A 19,810-nucleotide genomic window follows, 5' to 3' on the forward strand; every position below is an offset into this window, starting at 1 on the left:
AGTTGATTTGGGTATAAATCTTGTGTTTCTATGTTTGATTGCAATTTCTTCATGCTTGTGGTGTTTGGCCAACACTTTAGGTTTTTGGATGAAATTGTTTGGAGAATTTGCTTAGACAATAATATGTCAAGTAGATTATGCTTCTTGAAACACTTGATTATGAATGTGTCTCCCTTTAATTAGGTGACAATTTTGTATGAATCCTAATCTCCATAGAACTCCATAAATTCCTATGCATGTTTAGACCAATAAGATGGCTAGAATGTATTTAGGAATATCCGACCTAGACCAATAAGATGGCTAGTAATCGATTTTAGGGAGATTTGGCTTAAGTGCGCTAAAACCGACTTAGGTACGGATTCGTTATGCCCGAATTAGCAAATATGTGTGTGAATTTATGTCATTCCAAGTCATTTCCCAAGGGGGATTCCGAAGCCTTGGTGTTCATCTCATATTTGTTAAATCATCTCATTTGCATTAGTTGCATCCTAATTCTAAGAAAATACCAAAAACACTTTGCTCTTTGCTTGTTTTAGTTTAATTACCAAACCAAACAATCTTGAGTTGAATTTTACTTTTGATTGCATTGTCCATATATACATACAAATAGACATTTGGATTAAACATAACACCGTCCCTGTGGATTCGACCCTTGCTTATCATTGTGCTGTAGTCGCCGACTAGTACACTTGCTAGTAAGGTTAATTTAGACCCAACAAGTTTATGGCGCCGTTGCCGGGGACGGTTGCTTATATTTGATCCATTCTTGTTTATATACATAGATACTTACATACTTAGTTTAGCTCTTTCTTACTTGATAATTAGTGATCCTTATACTTTTCTTTCTTGTTTGTAGTTCATGCAAGGAAGGCGTTCTCAAGATACAGAAATTCTTCCTGTCGATCTAGACTTGGAACGTGCACGAAGGAACAAGAAAGACAAGGATTTTCTTGAGGAGAAATCTTCCACTCGTTCTATCTCTCCTCCTATATCCAGCTCTAGTTCATCTAGTGACAACATTTTGGGAGAACATTCTGAACAGGAGAGCATGGCTGAGAATCGTGAGGAAGTTGGCAATAATGCCAACAATGCAAATGCTCCGGTCACAATCATGGACTACTCTATGCCACAATTCTCTACTAGACAATCTTGCATCATATTACCAACCATTCCGCCAAATCTATCTTATGAGCTTAAATGTCATGTGATTAACATGCTCCCATCATTCTCAGGAGCGGAAAATCAAGATGCTAGTGATCACATTGATAATTTTCTGGAAATTTGTGGCACTCAAAAAATTCAAGGCATATCTGAAGAATTCATACGGTTGAAGCTTTTTCCTTTTTCTCTTAAGGAAAGTGCTAAGATCTGGTTCAAGACTTTGCCACCAAATTCTATCACTTCTTGGGATCAACTTTCTGCTAAGTTTATTCAGAAGTTCTATACTCAATCAAGGACACAGAGGCTTCGGGATCAGATTTTCCATTTCAGACAGAACAAGGGAGAACCACTTTTTAAGGCTTGGGAGCGATATAAAACTTTATTGATTGGTTGCCCACATCATCAATTCTTGCCATGGCAGATTATATCATACTTTTACCAACATCTGGCTGATGAATGCCGCCATAGGTTAGATGCAGCTGCTGGAGGAAATATTATGGCTAAGGAACCGACTGAAGCCAATGAAATTATTGAGACTGTGGTAGCAAATTCCTCACAATGGGATAATCGTGATCTTGATGCTCCTAGACATATGGTTTATGAGGCTAGTGCTTCAAATTCAGAGATGGCGTCTGTGGCTAGGAAATTGGATGCGGTAGTAACTTTGCTGAGCAGAAATTTGGAGCCTTGTGGCATTTGTGGAGGCACCGATCATCCTACTCATGTATGTTCTAGAAGTGGGACATTTCCTGAAGCTGAAGTTAATGCAGTTCAACCTTTTCATAGGCAGCAGAATGATCCATTTTCTCACACATATAACCCAGGATGGAAGAATCACCCAAATTTCTCCTATGCTTCATCCCAGAATTTCAATCAAGGGCCCAGACCTTGGCAAGCTCCACGACAAGGACCACCTTCTCAAGATGCAAAGAAGTCTGCTATGGAGGACCTTATCACCCAACTTGCTCAATCACAAGTCACAATGCAGCATTCCCAAGCAGAGATGAGCAATTCAATGACTCAGTTGCAACAAACTGTTTCCAGCAATACTCAGTCCATCGCAAAGCTTGAAATGCAAGTAGGACAACTTGCTCAGGCTTTGAGTGAAAGACAACCGGGAAAGCTTCCAAGTCAACCTGAGGTAAATCCTAAACAGCATGAAGATGCTAATGCTATTACTGTCTTGCGAAGTGGGAAAAAGGTGGACAACAAGATTGAATATAAAGGGCTTGATGGTGAGAGTCATGATGAACCTACAGTGGTGGTACCGAGTGCTCCCACCACACCTCATGTTGAGAAGGAAAAGCCGGAAGAAGAGGTTATTCCAACAGTGCCTTTTCCATCTCGTCTTGCACCGGCTAAAAAACACAAGTATAATCGGGACATTTTTGAAGTTTTGAAGAAAGTAGAGATTAATATTCCACTTATTGAGGCAATTAAGTCTATTCCCGCATATGCAAAATTTTTGAAGGAGTTGTGCACTAACAAAAGAAAGATTGGTGATCATGAAGAAGTATTTCTCTCCGAAGAGACAAGTGCTATTTTACAAAAGAAGCTCCCACCCAAATTAAAAGATCCGGGTAGCTTTACCATTCCTTGTATTATTGGAGAGAAAGAAATTGAAAAAGCCTTGATGGATCTTGGTGCGAGTGTGAATATCATGCCTTATTCTGTTTACACTACATTGAAGATCGGTGAGTTGAAACCAACATCAGTCACTCTCCAATTAGCGGATCGCTCTTTAGTGCATCCTTTTGGGCTAGTTGAAGATGTTCTAGTGAAGGTGGGAGAGTTTGTTATTCCGGTGGATTTTCTAGTGCTTGATATGGAGGGTGAACCTAATCCGGGAAAAGATGTACCAATCATTCTAGGCCGCGGTTTTATGGCAACCACCAACACCATCATTGATGTCAAGATGGGAGTTCTCACTATGACAGTCTTTGATAAAACAATTCAGTTTCGGCTCTTTGAGGCCATGAGACATTCTAATGATTCAAAGACTTGTTTTTGGGTGGATGTGGTGGATAGAAGAGTCGACATGGAGCTGCATAGAAATGATAAAACCATTGCTTTGGAAGCTTTTCTAGTGGGAGATATTGAGAGGACTCTGGACAATGATACTCAAGAAGTTGTAAACATGTTTGAGGCTTCTCCTAGTTATCAACACAAGTGGCGTCCGACCTTTGAAAATTTAAGGGACTCTCCAAATCTTGAGAAGCTAGTACCATCTATAGTGAGTCCGCCAGAGCTAGAGTTGAAGCCTTTGCCCGCACATTTGCGATATGCATTCTTAGGTAACTCTAAAACTCTTCCTGTTATTATTTCTTCTAATCTTTCTCTCTTGGAAGAAGAGAAATTGCTCCGTGTTCTCAGGGAATACAAGAGTGCAATTGGGTGGACCATTGCGGATATTCGTGGCATTAGCCCCTCTGTGTGCATGCATCGCATTTTGATGGAGGACGGAACTAAAGCCACTAGAGAGGGACAAAGAAGATTAAATCCAAACATGAAAGAAGTTGTCCGGAGTGAGATTTTGAAGCTCTTGGATGTTGGCGTTATTTATCCTATTTCTGATTCCAAATGGGTGAGTCCAGTCCATCTTGTGCCGAAGAAATCTGGGATTACTGTCGAAGCTAATGAGAACAATGTGCTTATTCCTACTCGGAAGGTCACGGGATGGCGAGTTTGTATTGATTATCGGAAACTGAATTTAGCTACCCGAAAAGATCACTTCCCATTACCTTTTATTGATCAGATGCTTGAGAGACTGGCAGGGCATGAGTATTATTGCTTCCTGGATGGTTATTCTGGTTATAACCAAATTGCCATTGCTCCCGAAGATCAAGACAAGACTACTTTCACTTGTCCATTTGGAACATTTGCTTACCGTCGGATGCCTTTTGGCTTATGCAATGCTCCTGCAACATTTCAGCGTTGCATGATAAGCATCTTCTCTGACATGGTGGAGCGTTTTATTGAGATATTTATGGATGATTTTTCTGTCTTTGGGTCAAGTTTTGACAATTGCCTTCAAAATCTATCTATTGTGTTGAGGAGATGTGAAGAAACCAATTTGGTGCTAAATTGGGAAAAATGCCACTTTATGGTGCAACGAGGAAATGTGTTGGGGCATATTATCTCCAAAAATGGGATTGAAGTTGATCCGGCAAAGATAGAGCTTATATCGAAGCTTCCTCCTCCGATTAATGTGAAAGGAATTCGTTCTTTTCTGGGACATGCAGGGTTCTATAGGAGGTTCATTCAAGATTTTTCTAAAATTGCTAGGCCTTTATGCAACCTTTTGGCCAAAGATGCAGTTTTTCTATTCGATGAAGCTTGTATGAGGGCATTCGATTTGTTGAAAGAGAAACTTACTACCGCTCCAATTATGATGCCTCCAGATTTTTCTTTGCCATTTGAAATTATGTGCGATGCTTCTGACTTTGCCATTGGAGCAGTGCTTTGTCAACGAGTTGACAAGAAGTCTCATGTTATATATTATTCAAGCCAAACACTCAATGATGCTCAAGTCAATTATACCACCACCGAGAAAGAGTTGTTGGCTATTGTTTTTGCCTTGGACAAGTTTCGTCAATATTTAGCATGCTCTAAAGTGATTGTCTACTCTGACCATGCAGCATTGCGGTATTTATTGTCAAAGAAAGACTCCAAGCCACGGCTCATTCGTTGGGTACTGCTTCTCCAAGAGTTTGATTTGGAGATTCGGGATAAAAAGGGGTGTGAGAATGTAGTTGCTGATCATCTCTCTCGGCTCGCTATCAAGGAAAACGGTGAAAGAGATATGGATTTCAATGAGACCTTTCCAGATGAGCATTTATTTGAGGTCGAGGAAGTTCCTTGGTATGCAGATATCGTTAATTATCTGGTAAGCCGGAAGTTACCTCCGGGTATGACCACACATGAGAAAAACAAGTTTCTATCCTCCATCAAATATTACTATTGGGATGATCCTTATTTATTCAGATGTTGTCCTGATCAGATTATCAGACGATGTATTCCGGTTAATGAGCAAGAAAGTGTTCTTCACTTTTGCCACTCTCATGTGTGTGGAGGGCATTTTGGGGGGAAGAAAACTTCTGCCAAGGTACTTCAATGTGGATTTTATTGGCCCTCTCTGTTCAAAGATGCTCATTCTTTCTGTTTGACGTGTGATCGATGCCAACGAACCGGGAATATTTCAGCAAGAGATCAAATGCCATTGAACAACATATTGACTATTGAGCTATTTGATGTGTGGGGGATTGACTTCATGGGTCCATTCCCCAATTCCCATGGAAATCTATATATTTTGGTGGCGGTTGATTATGTGAGTAAATGGGTTGAAGCTCTACCGTGCAAAACCAATGATCATGGTGTGGTTTTGCATTTCTTGAAAAATATGATCTTTGCAAGGTTTGGAACTCCAAGAGCTATTATTAGTGATGGTGGATCGCATTTTTGCAACAAGTACTTTGAGAAGTTGATGAAAAAATGTGGGGTAACTCACAAGGTTGCTACACCTTACCACCCGCAAACGAGTGGCCAGGTGGAGATATCGAACCGGGAGATCAAACATATTCTTGAGAAGACGGTTTCTTCTAGTAGAAAGGACTGGAGTATTAAGCTTAATGATGCTCTTTGGGCTTATCGGACTGCTTTTAAGACTCCTATTGGCATGTCTCCTTACCGGTTAGTCTTTGGGAAGCCTTGTCATTTACCGGTAGAGCTGCAACATCGAGCATACTGGGCAATCAAGGTTTTGAACTTTGATCTCCAGGAAGCTGGCAATATGAGGAAGCTCCAACTTAATGAGCTTGATGAGCTGCGGAATGACTCCTATGAGAATGCTAAAATCTACAAGGAAAAGACCAAACTCTTTCATGATAAACATATCTCAAGGAAGGTATTTGAAGCAGGTCAAAAAGTCTTGCTGTATAATGCTCGCCTTCGATTTTTTCCGGGAAAGCTTCGATCAAGGTGGAGTGGTCCGTATGAGGTGATTAAAGTTCTTCCTTATGGCTCTGTATTTATCAAGGACCCTCGCACAAGTTTTGAGCAGCAAGTAAATGGTCACCGCCTCAAGCCCTATTTTGAGACCTCTTTTGATATGGAAAAGTACAAGTTACGCTTGGAAGATCCTCCATCCCTTTGAAGATCTTAGCACCGCCACGTCTGGCTGAAGACATTAAACTTAGCGCTATTTGGGAGGCAACCCAATGCAGTATATCCTTTTGTGTATCCTTTTCTTCTTTATCATTCTATTTTTATTGGCAAAAATTTTGTGTGGATGTTAGTTTGCATGTGCTGAAATCTGGCTGCAGGAAAATTGAAATTTCTGGGCAATATGTTACAGCCAGACCACGCCTAGGCGTGCATATCCACGCCTAGGCGCAACTTATCACCACGCCTAGGCGTGGACAATCCACGCCTGGGCGTGTCTATTTAAAAAAAAAAAAAAAAAAAAAAAAAAAAAACTCTTCATTATATACCACACAATCTGTACACAGTCACATACCCACGCCGAGCTTTCTCTCTACCGCGTGCCTAGGCGCACCTCTCCAATCCTCGCCTAAGCGACAATCTAAGCGCATCAGGTATGTAATAGTTTCTCTATGCTTGCTCTATTCCAAGCAAGAATTGAAGTGAGAGAATTGCAAAGTTTGGCAATGGCATCTCCTAATTTTTGGAAGTTTAGGGCTAAAGTATGGGATATCTTGGTTGATTCTCTCATTCTGAGTCATGTAGGACATATTGGTTGCCTGATCTGCTGTTTTTGTGTACAAAGTGTGGGATTTGGTGCTTGAAGCTCGGGTTGCCATGGCAACCCGTGCGTGTTGGGGAAGAAGGGACCACGCCTAGGCGTGGTTCCCTCACGCCTAGGCGTGAGTTCGCCTAGGCGTGGTTCACTCACGCCTAGGCGTGAGTTCGCCTAGGCGTGGTTCACTCACGCCTAGGCGTGAGTTCGCCTAGGCGTGGTTCACTCACGCCTAGGCGTGAGTTGGTCTTATCTCATACCATCTTTTGTCATCTTTCTGTGCAGTATTGCGTTAATGATTATCCCTGCTATTCTTAATTGTTTTACATTGCTTTTGCAGTAATTATGCCGCGTCAAAAGCTAGTGGCATCCATGCGCAAGAAGCGCACTTCTCGGTTCACAACACCTCAGCCACCTCCTGCAACAGAGGGGTCTACTTCTGGAGCTGCCATTGATTACTTTGACATTGCTACTCTTGTGCCGGAGGTATATTTATCTGCTGATCTGTTGAACAAGGTTGGGGTAAGAAGTGAGCCTTTCGGCCGGCTCCGCCACTTTTGTTCTTTCATTGCTACCCCGGATGTTTCTTCTGCTGCTGATGTTCCGGTCTATCCAAGCCTGGTGCGTGCATTCTATCGCACCGTGGAAGCAACAGGGCCTGGCCTCTACCAAGCTATATTGCCTTCCGGGATGATTACTTTTTCTGCTGCTGATGTTAGTGCCAGTATTGGACATCCTACTTCCCAGCCTCCTGATAGTGGTTTCCAGCCACCTATTCCTTCTGCCCAGCTGGAGGATCATGAGTGGATGGTCCAACATTTTACTGGTCGGCGGGGAAAATTTGTTCGGAAATCTGCTCTTCCGCAGGTTATGTATCTTGTGGACCGGCTAGTGCATGGTAACTTATGGCCAACTGGGCACCAGAGTGAGAGGAGGGAGGAGGCCTTGGAGATTCTTTATTGTATCTGGACTGGTACTTGGTTTGATCTTGGCCACTATTATATTCAGTCCTTTTTGGCTATCCGTAGGAGCGTGGAGGACACCAAAGTCAAGGTGAAGAGGCTCTTTCTGCCGCGGATCATCACTCGCTTGCTGACATATCTCCAGGTGCTACCTCTGACTCTGCAGTCTGTCTCTCTTCCCATGGAGGCGTATGATTTGAGCAACTGGCGTATTAGTATAGCTCGTATTCGCTCTGCCCCTGCTGGGAGAGCTCGATATGCTCCGGGTGTGCAGCAGTTTGCGGAGGAGGACGAGGATGGCGAGGAGGAGGATACCGCTCCGAGTGATGCCGATGCTGCTGATCATGATACTCGGATCAAGGAGATGAGCGACCAGCTGACTCGTCTTGAGCACACTTTCCAGTCTCATGCTGAGTATGTCCAGCAGCAGTTCCAGACTCAGGGTCAGCAGATTACTGATGTCCTATCCATGCTCCAGGAGATGCGGCGCGACAAAAATCTCACTTATGTTCGCCGCAAGACCTCTGGTGGACCCACTCAGTAGTTTCCCCTGCAGGTTGTATTGTTCTACGCTTGTCATCCATTTTATTTTGTCCCGATTATTCCTCTCTTATGCTTTGAGGACAAAGCTTGTTCTAACAGTGGGGTGGTTGGGTAGTCTTATTTTATGCTGCTGTTATTAAGGTCAAGTACTATGGATGATGCCCTCTTATTTTCTGTTAATCTGTGCGTGGATGGACTCCCTTATGTTTCATATTTAAGTTGCGAACCCATCTTGTCCCCTTATATGCTTGAGGAATCATTGATGCCTACTTGATTATTTACGAAATTGATTCACTTGCATTGAAATGTAGTGGGGTATGACTTGGTTGGATATATGTGTTGAATGTGGATTTTCTCTTAGATGAGCTAGAACATCATTTCAGTAATATCATTGGCACTAGTTATTTGTATACAAGTAAAAAAAAAAAAAAAAAAAAAAAAAAAAAAAAAAAAAAAAAAGCTTGAAAATGATGAAAATCATGTTCCGCTCATGTGTTTTTGCTGAGTAACCGGGGCTCTTGTCTAACCAACTTGAGTTTCGCGTAAAAAGGTGAGGCAGTCATGATGAACATACTAGGCCTGCTTAACTTCGAAACCTTGTCAACTCGAGAAATTGATCCGAGGGGTGCTTTGTCACCTAATGCCCTAAACCTACTGGTTGGGAGTCATTGGTTGAGAACTCGCTACATGGGTTGACTAGAAAGTTTAATGGAGTGAGCATTGCACGGTTCTAGATAAAAAAAAAAAGAGAAAACCTTTAGACAGAGTAGTATGTATATAAATAAATGTGCCTTGGTATCATTGTTTGGTTGTTCTTGGGATTCTTGGAATGTGACTATGTTTAGCATGTATAAACTCTTGGAAGCCACATTTTTATGCATTTCCTCTTAGCACTGCATGCCATCTAAAAAAAAAAATATATTTAATTGAGTAGGCTGAAAATTTTCCATGAGTATATCATGCGGATGAAGTGTGGGGTGTTTGATATCTTGGGACTGAAATGTTTGTGGGTGTCGTTCTTGTAAGCCCTCAGGAGACACAACTCCTCCACTAGGGACACCTAGGGGTTTAAAGGCTTGTTGCATATGCTAAATGCAACCGCGATTCCTGCGTTAGTGAGTTAAGATGTTAGTGGTACATGTACTTAATCTAGTTTTACTTGAGGACAAGTAAGGTTTAAGTGTGGGGTGTTTGATAGGTGTGATAATACCTATTGTTTTTGGTAGGAATCTCCCCCTCTTAAGCTTCATTTAAATAAATAATGAGTGTATTTATGTTTTGATTTGTATTTTTTGATAGGTTGATTGCGGTTTGGATGAAAAGTGATGAAAAAAGGGCTGAACTGAAGAAAATGTCCACCGACCTTCGTGTGTTCAAATACTTATAACTTTTTGTCACGTTATCGGAATCAAGCGAAATAAAAGGCATTGGAAACTAGACATCTCAAGCTTTCCGTAGACGCTAAAATCGTGCAAATCGGACGTCGTATGGAGATTTTGGAAGCATTCCACGCCTAGGCGCAATATTTGTGCACGCCCAGTATCACTTGTGCACGCCCAGTCCAGCGAGTTGGGGCGTGAATTTGAAGTTGTGCACGCCTAGGATTGCGCCTAGGCGTGCGCCTAGGCGTGCGCCTAGGCGTGGTGCGCCTAGGCGTGAATACAACGCGCCTAGGCGCACAAGACAGTTTTTTGGGATGTTTTAATTCGCGAACTTGCCGAGCCGCAGGACACTTTTGAACCTAGAACTGATTTTCTGGGGAGCGAAACCAGAGGGGGAAGGCGATTCTTGGAGCTAGGAGGAGAGATTCTTCAGCTCAACTTGGATCTACTCAACTAATTGGGTTTATTCATGATTTTCTCATCTCTCCTTTTGTGTTTTTCTCTCATTATGTGTAACTAAATCTCTTGTGCCAAGGCTAGGATGAAGCCTTGGGTTTGATGACTTTGTTTATGACTTGATTTACATATATATGAGTTGATTTGGGTATAAATCTTGTGTTTCTATGTTTGATTGCAATTTCTTCATGCTTGTGGTGTTTGGCCAACACTTTAGATTTTTGGATGAAATTGTTTGGAGAATTTGCTTAGACAATAATATGTCAAGTAGATTATGCTTCTTGAAACACTTGATTATGAATGTGTCTCCCTTTAATTAGGTGACAATTTTGTATGAATCCTAATCTCCATAGAACTCCATAAATTCCTATGCATGTTTAGACCAATAAGATGGCTAGAATGTATTTAGGAATATCCGACCTAGACCAATAAGATGGCTAGTAATCGATTTTAGGGAGATTTGGCTTAAGTGCGCTAAAACCGACTTAGGTACGGATTCGTTATGCCCGAATTAGCAAATATGTGTGTGAATTTATGTCATTCCAAGTCATTTCCCAAGGGGGATTCCGAAGCCTTGGTGTTCATCTCATATTTGTTAAATCATCTCATTTGCATTAGTTGCATCCTAATTCTAAGAAAATACCAAAAACACTTTGCTCTTTGCTTGTTTTAGTTTAATTACCAAACCAAACAATCTTGAGTTGAATTTTACTTTTGATTGCATTGTCCATATATACATACAAATAGACATTTGGATTAAACATAACACCGTCCCTGTGGATTCGACCCTTGCTTATCATTGTGCTGTAGTCGCCGACTAGTACACTTGCTAGTAAGGTTAATTTAGACCCAACAGTGCACTCGGGATTACTCTTGCAGGTTCTTGAGAGATACTGGGAGCTCCAAACTGGTCCAGTTGCTAAGTTTGAAATTTGAAGGACGCGAGATGACAAAGCAAGGTCTAGCAGCTGAACTCTGTTCCCCTTCCACCACAGCAACTTGGAATTTTTCAAAATGATCACATATATTTGCCAAAATCGCCCTAGTTACACCAGTCGAGTTTTGAAATGACAGTTTTCCAAAAACTGCCCCAGTGTCAGTCAAACTTATCTTGTTTTGCATCCCTCCATACACAAAACTGTCATAAAGCCAGGGAATCGGTTTCTTTTCAACTTCCAATTCCTTTCCTTCCAGACGGGCAAGCCTCTTCGCCTGTTTTTCTGCTTGCACACGATTTCTATCAACCCTAGTTGGCTTATAACCCAAACCCCAGCGTTCTGGATGTTTCACCATTTCTACTGGCTTCTTAATTCCCTGTCGATTCTTACCGAGTCCTTCTCCTGGGCGAAACCCCTTTTTCAACATAAATTTTGCTACATTCTTCGTAACCTTTGATATTTGTGGCTTTAGGGGAGAAAGTCCTTCCTTCCCGTAGCTAGCACTAGCAATTTCGAAAGATTGGAATGAACTCTGAATCCCCTCTGTCGGAGCATCAATAGGAGAACTATTAGACAAGCTGGCAACCATCCATTCTGACTGACCCTTTACTATGTAAACCCTTCCATCATAAACAAATTTGAGCATTTGGTGCAACGATGATGGAACAGCTCCCGCAGAGTGAATCCAAGGGCGTCCCAACAGGCAACTATAGGTTGGTGAGATATCCATTACCACAAACGGCACATTGAACATTACACTTGCAACCTGTAAAGGTATTTCAATTTCTCCCATAATCTCTCTACGTGTTCCGTCGAATGCTCTCACTACCATTGGTACTTGTCTTAGATAAGATCTGTCAATTGGTAGCTTCTCAAAAGTCTCCTTTGGTAAAATATTGAGGGATGACCCATTGTCCACCAGGATACTTGCTAATTCCTTTCCACGGCACATGGCGGAAATATGCAAAGCTTTGTTGTGCCCCATCCCTTCAGGCGGAATATCATCTTCAGTAAAGGACAACAAATGGGTGGCCAACACATTTCCCACAATGCCATTGAAAGAGTCTGTAGGAATCTTGTCTGATACATATGCCTGGTTTAACATTCTCGTCAAGACTTGTCGATGTGGTTCAGAACTCATTATCAACTCCAAGATCGAAATCTTTGCAGGGGTTTTCTTCAATTGATCCACCACCATGTACTCACTCTGCCGAATAATTTTCAGGAACTCCTGAACTTCCACATCAGTTACAACTTTCTTTTTCTCTTCTGGGCGCACAAAAAGACCTTCTTCTGGAATAAAACCTGACTCTTCAACCTCAGGTATTGCTTTCCCTTTCCTTTTACGCTCTGCTTCAAGGTCCACCATTAGATTCCCTTCTGTCTCATTTCTCGTGTAACATCTCCCACTCCGGGTAACTCCACCAATGCCAGAAATATTATCTACCACTTCTTCTTGCTTTCCACTAGCTTCTGCTTCATAATTCCATGGCACAGCCTTATCATTCTTGTACAAAGTATCTATCCTCGGAATCACAGTCACTGGCTTGTCCTCTATAGAGTATTGCAAAACAAAAGGTTTCACGTAATTCGGCCTTGGTCCTTGGTAGTAACCTCCTAGGACATTGACTTCATTTGATTGACCTTTCACCTCAAACTTTATTATCTTCAAATCCATCAACTCTTGTTCCTTCTCATGACAATTCTCAATAGCATGCCCCTTTTGTCCTTTATGGGACTCACAAGTCTTCATGGCATCAAAAAGTCCACGTTGAACGGACATATCCACTGCTATCTCTTCGACCAATCCTTCTTTCCTCAACACCATAAACAACTGGCCCAACGACATTGCAATCTCTGAAACCCATCTTTTTGAAGCACAAAATTCTTCAATGGCATTCACCCCCTCCTTCTCATGATTAGGCAATGGATTATTGTTGACATTGGGTTTATTGATTGCACTAAGATCCAGCCATTTCGCTTCAATCATCCCCTGGACTATCCTTTTGAATTGTAGACAACTTTCAGTTGAGTGCCCGGGTGCGCCTCCATGATATAAGCATGTGCTATTAGGGTCGTACCAATGGGGATATGGAGATTGGTGGACCCGTCCCGGAACAGGAGCTACCGCTCCTTGCGCTTGAAGTTTCGTGAAACATTCAGCATAGGTTATGGGCAAAGGATCGAAATGCTCAACGGGCCGTCTGGGTCTTTGGTTTTGGAAATTTGGACGAGGACTTTGGTAAGTGTTTGGGCTTTGGAAATTTTGATAAGTGTTTGGTTTTTGGAAGTTTTGGTAAGTGTTTGGGTTTTGTGGGTATTGATTGGGTGATGGTGCGTTGAATCGGGGTGGATAAGGATTCTGGGTGTGGTTATGGTTATGGTTATAATAGGCTCCTGGACTTGACATCCTTGAGGAATTGCTTCTAGGGCGATAGTCTGAAGTAAGCGCACCATAAACAGCGGGATCAAAATTTACAGAATGCACTTCAGTCTTTTTGCCTTTACTTCCTTTAGCTGGGTCCGGTTTATCAAGGGTGGGATAATGCAGAGTACCTCTCTTCATACATCGTTCAACTCGTTCTCCTGCTTGTATCATATCAGCTAGGTTATTGTGGCCACCGCCCGCCAAGTTGGAAGTATAAGGTTCCTGGAGAGCATCAATAAAAGCATTCAACAAATCCTTCTCTGATAGTGGTGGAATTATCTGAGCTGCCAAATCCCTCCATCGATGAGCAAACTCCCTGAAGCTTTCCCCACTCTTCATTGTTGTATTCTGCAGATCATAAATGGTAGGGATCTTCTCTTCATTGTGCTTATATTGCTTCATAAACACTTCAACCAAATCCTCCCACGAAGCTACTGATGAGGGATTAAGGGTATTGAACCACCTTTGAGCTGCCCCAATCAGACTATCTTGGAAATAATGCATAAACACTCATTGCTTGCATATGGCTGCATACGTCGATAATACATCGTTAAATGATCCAATGGAACTCCAGTGCCATCAAAACTCACTGAATTTTGGTAGTACAAAATCATGCGGAATATTCAGATTCTTCACAAGGCACAAATTGGTCGGATTCAGCATCCCTGAAACATTAAAACCCTCCATGGCTCTTAATCTCTTTTCCAACTTCTTAGTGGCATCTATTGAGTTATTTTCTTCATTCTGAACTCCCTCATTCACTACTCCGGCTGTTACAACTCCTGCAATATTAGCATCGACTGTGAAGGGATTATCATGCACATGGGTCTCAACTGGATGAATATATGTCGGGTTCTGAGTGGTTGCCTGTGGGAAACATACTAATGCTGATGCAAACCAGGCAAAGGCTGATTACGAATAGGAGTAAACCCGGGTGGGTAAGTTGGTATTTCCTGGTGCAGATGATTCTCAGGAATCTCTAGTATTTCAGAATTTTCAGCTACTCCCTTTCCTTTCATCAGCAACACCATATTCTTCATCAATAAGGCCATCTGTTCTTTGATTTCAGCTATATCCTGATTCTGACTATGCTCACCCATTTCCTGCTCCATATTCTCAATAATTCTTGATTGTAGGTGAGTCTGATAGGGGTGACGATGTTGCTTTTTGAAAGCTATGATTAATGATGCACTAAAATCCCAATTAAGAATGTGTACAACAAAACATCAGCCACAAATGAATAAATCACACAAAAATAAAACATGCCATTACATGGGGTATCCTAAATTTCTGGAGGTTTCGGCCATGGATCTAGGGCTTTATAAAGTGCATGGGTAAGTTTATCTAACTACTCCGCGAGGGTCCCAGATCATGTTGCTTTTAAAATCCCAACTATTGGGACAAAAGCTCCTCCCTTAACTTTTAAGGGAAGTCGATCCGGTGAGGATATCTTCCACTATCCATGCGGAGACGGAATCTCACGAGAATAGTGGTCAACCCTCTCTAATACTAAAGGTGGAGCCCGGGTGGTAGGCTACAGTGAGTGTAAATGTATGAGATGACAAATACTTTACCACAACAAAATAAATCAACATCTCTAACATATAAAGGAAACAAACAATTAATCATACAAAAAGAAGTAACCGTAGCCAATCAATTTAATCATATGGGCTTGACCCTCTTAGGTTTAAAAACCTGGTTTCCCCAGCAGAGTCGCCAGTTGTCGCAACCGGGGTCACGACGCGGACCGGCGTTTGAGGATGAAAAATGTTTAGAGTCGCCACCAATTGATTTAAGGTGCAATTGGACACCGAAAAGACCTGCGAACCAGAGAAAAGGGTACGGGGATCGATTGAGTGTGGGGAAGGTGTTAGGCACCCCACAACTCCCGTTTGAAAACGGTTACCCTAATTAATTTCATGGCTATCTTATGGATACTTGCTCTTTGCAAGATATAATTGTTAAAGTTTGAATTATTACTTTCAACACACTTATCAACTTATGATAGTGTTTGAAAAAAAGCTTGGAATATTACTATCAATTTATGATGGTTTTTATTTGGAAATAGGTTTGAAATAACACTATCAACTTATGATAGTTTTGGGAAAAGATTTGTAAGAATACTATCAACTTATGATAGCATTAAAAGAAATTGTAATATTACTAAAACTTATGATAGTTTTTATTTGGGGACACACTACCAACTTTTGGTATATTTAATTTAAAACACCAACTTATGGTGTTAATGATAAAATGTCCTACCAACTTTTGGTAGGTTTAATTTTAAACACTAACTTACGGTGTTAATGATAAAATGTCCTACCAACTTTTGGTAGGTTTAATTTTAAACACCAACTTATGGTGTTAATGATAAAATGTCCTACCAACTTTTGGTAGGTTTAATTTTAAATACCAACTTATGGCATAAATGATAAAATGACCTACCAACTTTTGGTAGGTTTAATTTTAAATATCAACTTATGGTATAAATGATTATTTGGAAAAGTGTCATCTATCAATTTAACCTATTATTGCCAACTTATGGCAAATTCATAAATGAAATCAAATAAGGTTCATAATTCAAATAAAGGAAATCAACTTATGATTTCTTTAATTGAAATGACCTATATTCAATTTTAAACTCATATACTTATAATAAATAAATAAAAATCCAAATAATTAATGTCCAAGTTATACATGTTAATGGGGGTGATATACTCAACATAAGGGCCAAATATACATACTTAAACAAAGAATAAAGAATATCTTAAGCAAAATCCTAAAATTATTCAAGCTCTCCTTGATCCCGGCCCAAATGATGTTCAACTCAATCCAAACCCAACAAATAAACACAAAAATGGGGGTCAATATGGGTATTCAAATATAATATCAAACCAAACACATACTTAAAGATTTACATATACATATAAACATATATACAATATATGCATATACACACATCCAAACCATGTATAAATACACACATACCGTACACATATAAACATAAATCTCTAAAAAAACCTATACAACTGATTCCTAATGTTGCCGGGTTTTGAACAAAAAAAACATATATACAAAACATCAATTATACTCAAACCGGACATCAAAATATACTCAAACAAACAACAAATATATTCAGTATATTAGCATGCCATATTGACTGATTATGAATGAGTCAAATCCAAATCCAGTATTGCAAAACCAAGTCCAAATCCAGTACCAATACCACCGATTATCATTCTATATAGAACTTGAAAATTACAAGACCAAATCCGGCACAAAAACCAGCAAATCTATTACAACTAGCAGGGTAAAAACAAGGAATAACCTTAGTCAATCATCATCAATATCGAACAAAACAAAAAGCCACATCATGAACCAAATCTACGAGCAAAAGGTTTGAACAATAACGTAAACATATTGGCAACGAGTCCGAACAAACACATAGAATAAAACCAAATTTGAATCAAGGAATTCGAGTCATTACCTTCTCAAGGAGACAAAGAAAACCAAACTTCTTCTCTTCTTTTGCTCGGTTGCTCTCTCCCAATCTCCTCCTTTCTTCTTTCTCTTTTGTTTTTGCTTCACCAAAAAAAACCAAAGTCTCCTCCTTTCTTCCTCTCTCTCACGCCTCCTCTCTTCCTCTCTTCTTTTTTTTTGTTTTTTTTTCCTCCCCAAAGTCTCTTCTCCCCTCTTCTTATTCTTTTTCTTTCCCCAATTTGTGCCACATTTCTCTCTTTGTCTCCTTCTTTTTATTCTTTTTCTTTCCCCAATTTGTGCCACATTTCTCTCTTTGTCTCTTTCTTTTTATTCTTTTTCTTTCCCTAATTTGTGCCACATTTCTCTCTTTGTCTCTTTCTTTTTATTCTTTCCCCAATTTGTGCCACATTTCTCTCTTTGTCTCCTTCTTTTTATTTTTGGCTTTTTCTTTCTTATTTTTTACTTTTCCATTCTTCTAGCAAAAACAATAAAAAGATTAAAACAATTCTCTTATTTTTAGATATTTTCTAAGATTTGATCTTATTGGGTCAAGATTTGAGTATTTAAGGATCCAAGAAAGGGATTATGAATATCTATGTGCTTATAGGTCAAAGAAATGAGCTTTTGCATTTTTTGTGTTCTTTCCTATTTTTTTCTTTTTCGGATCGGACGAAATCCGGTTACTACAGCATTCAAGTGGATTCCTAGCCAGGCTTTACATCATCGAAACTCAATGATACCCTTAACGCAAACAGCTTGTCGAAATCTAGCTACATAATCTTGAGTTTCATCATATAAGGAGGGAGAGGAATGATTTGGCTGGCGTGCTTGCAAAGGAGGGAGTGAGGCACTCCTTTGATTTTGTTGTCTGGTTTCCTCCCTGACTTGGCTACTACCCTTAGTCCACTTAATTTTCTTGTTTGCTCTTCATGTATATATTAGCTTCCTGCATAGTCCCTCGTGTATTGTTTCCCTTTCAGGCCATCCATATTGATGTCCTCTTGTTTTGTTGTGCTCTTACAAGTGTGTATGAAACAAAAGATACTAAGAAACTGGTTGAGGCAACGATAAATCTTTTGGTTTTAAAAATAATTTATTGTCTGCCTAAATGGATGCAATTTGATACAAAGGCTTGTTTGATAAGCCATTTTGACAACAATATATGCTAGCCAGTAGTATATATGGTAGGTGCTACCCAAACAACCATTTCTTGACTCCATTACGGAGACAATTTTGAGACAATAATATGGTCAATTGGAAATGGTACTCATGAGGACCATTTTGGAACCATTTTCATTTTTATTCCGAAATAGTCCTCATGTAATTGATAAAATGTCCCTAATATCATCACTTATCTTCTCAACCAACTGTAAGACATCCGCAACATTCTTAAGGTAGTGTTCATCTTCCTCCAGCAACATGCGCAGGGTTTGACCTGGGATGCGACATGTGAGGCGGCTTTGACTACACCTGCATTGGATACTAGAATCAATAAGAACCAACTAAGGCAAACACATAAGAGGAATATTGAAAGCTCAAAAAGGTTGAGACCCATTTCGGTCACCATTCAATTAAGGGGATGTGGCTTCCTCTTATACGGGGATAGAATCCCACAAAGGAGAAAACCCTCTTTTTCTCTGCAGAAAAACACTCAACCAAATTGGAGAAATGACATTGCTTTTTATGGATAATTGGTATAATTAGGAAGCAGAAGTGGAAGCCAAAGAAAAGTCGAGTAAAAAACCAAAATTTCTAACATTTTTTAAAACTCTTTTCGGTTCCTTGCGACTTGTCCTTTTTTTTTGTCTTTATCTGTGCCCAACCAACTTTCTCTATTCTCTTCTTTTTTGTTCCTACTCGAGACCACATCTCTCTTTTTTTCTTTCTCCCATATTAGAATTTTCAGCCTAATACACATAAACAATATTGTCTGCTTTGGATTATCTAGTTCCTGTGGATACATCGGGCTTGCACAACTTTTTCTTCCCAAGAGATCACCCATCCCAATAGTGCTCTCACAAGAGCACACTGAACTACGAAGTAACAATGGTCGATAGTACTTTCATAGAAGCACGCTTAACTGCGGAGTTACTATGAGATGTTTTCCACGCGTTGTTGATGGTTATGAACTGAAATTATTTACATATTTTAACACTTTCCCACACTGGTGGGCTAGATTATAACAGACCCAACAAGTGGACTGTACAATTAAGGTTACTTGTGGGTGTTTCGTCCATTGGACATCCGAAAGCCCTACAAGCACCCCTCACTTGTGGGTGGTCCGTTCATAAGGACATCCGAAAGACGCAACAGGTGACCCAAACAGGTGGAGCTAGCTCTGATACCATATTAGAATTTCCAACCCTAATACAGATCAACAATATTGTCCGTTTTGGATTGTCTAGTTCTCGTGGATACATCGAGCCCGTATGACTTTGTCTTCATAAGAGGTCACCCATCCCAATAATATTATTCTAGAAGCACACTTAATTGGGAAGTTACTATGAGATATTTTCCTTCAAGAAAACGAGTTGTTGATACTTAAGAACTGAAATTATCTATGTATTTTAACATCCCAAACCAATTCCACTCTCCTTCCTCTCTTTTTTCTCTTCTTTTCCCTCTCCTCTTTCTCTGCTTCCAAAAACCCTCTCTGCCTTGTTTGCTCTCTCCTTTCTTGCGATTTCTCCCCACTCCTCGTTTCC

The 19,810-nt window shown here is 40.4% G+C and overlaps 1 protein-coding gene and 1 non-coding gene across 2 annotated transcripts; one reads left to right on the forward strand and one right to left on the reverse strand.

The window, feature by feature from the left end:
* Nucleotides 1-1,462: 1,462 nt before the first annotated feature.
* Nucleotides 1,463-1,569, reverse strand: LOC119983991. The gene has a single exon (XR_005464820.1). It is a non-coding gene; the product is annotated as a small nucleolar RNA R71 (small nucleolar RNA).
* A 5,071-nt stretch (nt 1,570-6,640) lies between these two features.
* On the forward strand, nt 6,641-8,731 carry LOC120016578. Its single transcript, XM_038869415.1, has 2 exons — nt 6,641-6,755; nt 7,257-8,731. The coding sequence occupies exon 2, from the start codon at nt 7,262-7,264 to the stop codon at nt 8,420-8,422; it is 1,161 nt and encodes a 386-aa protein (XP_038725343.1). The 5' UTR covers nt 6,641-6,755; nt 7,257-7,261; the 3' UTR covers nt 8,423-8,731.
* The last annotated feature ends 11,079 nt before the right edge of the window (nt 8,732-19,810 follow it).

This window comes from Tripterygium wilfordii, chromosome 2 (assembly GCF_013401445.1).
Source record: "Tripterygium wilfordii isolate XIE 37 chromosome 2, ASM1340144v1, whole genome shotgun sequence".
In the NCBI taxonomy this organism is placed as follows: domain Eukaryota; kingdom Viridiplantae; phylum Streptophyta; class Magnoliopsida; order Celastrales; family Celastraceae; genus Tripterygium; species Tripterygium wilfordii.

Excerpts from the sequence above, each read along its gene's own strand:
- LOC120016578 (XM_038869415.1), top strand. The coding sequence starts at position 7,262 with ATGCCGCGTCAAAAGCTAGTGGCATCCATGCGCAAGAAGCGCACTTCT.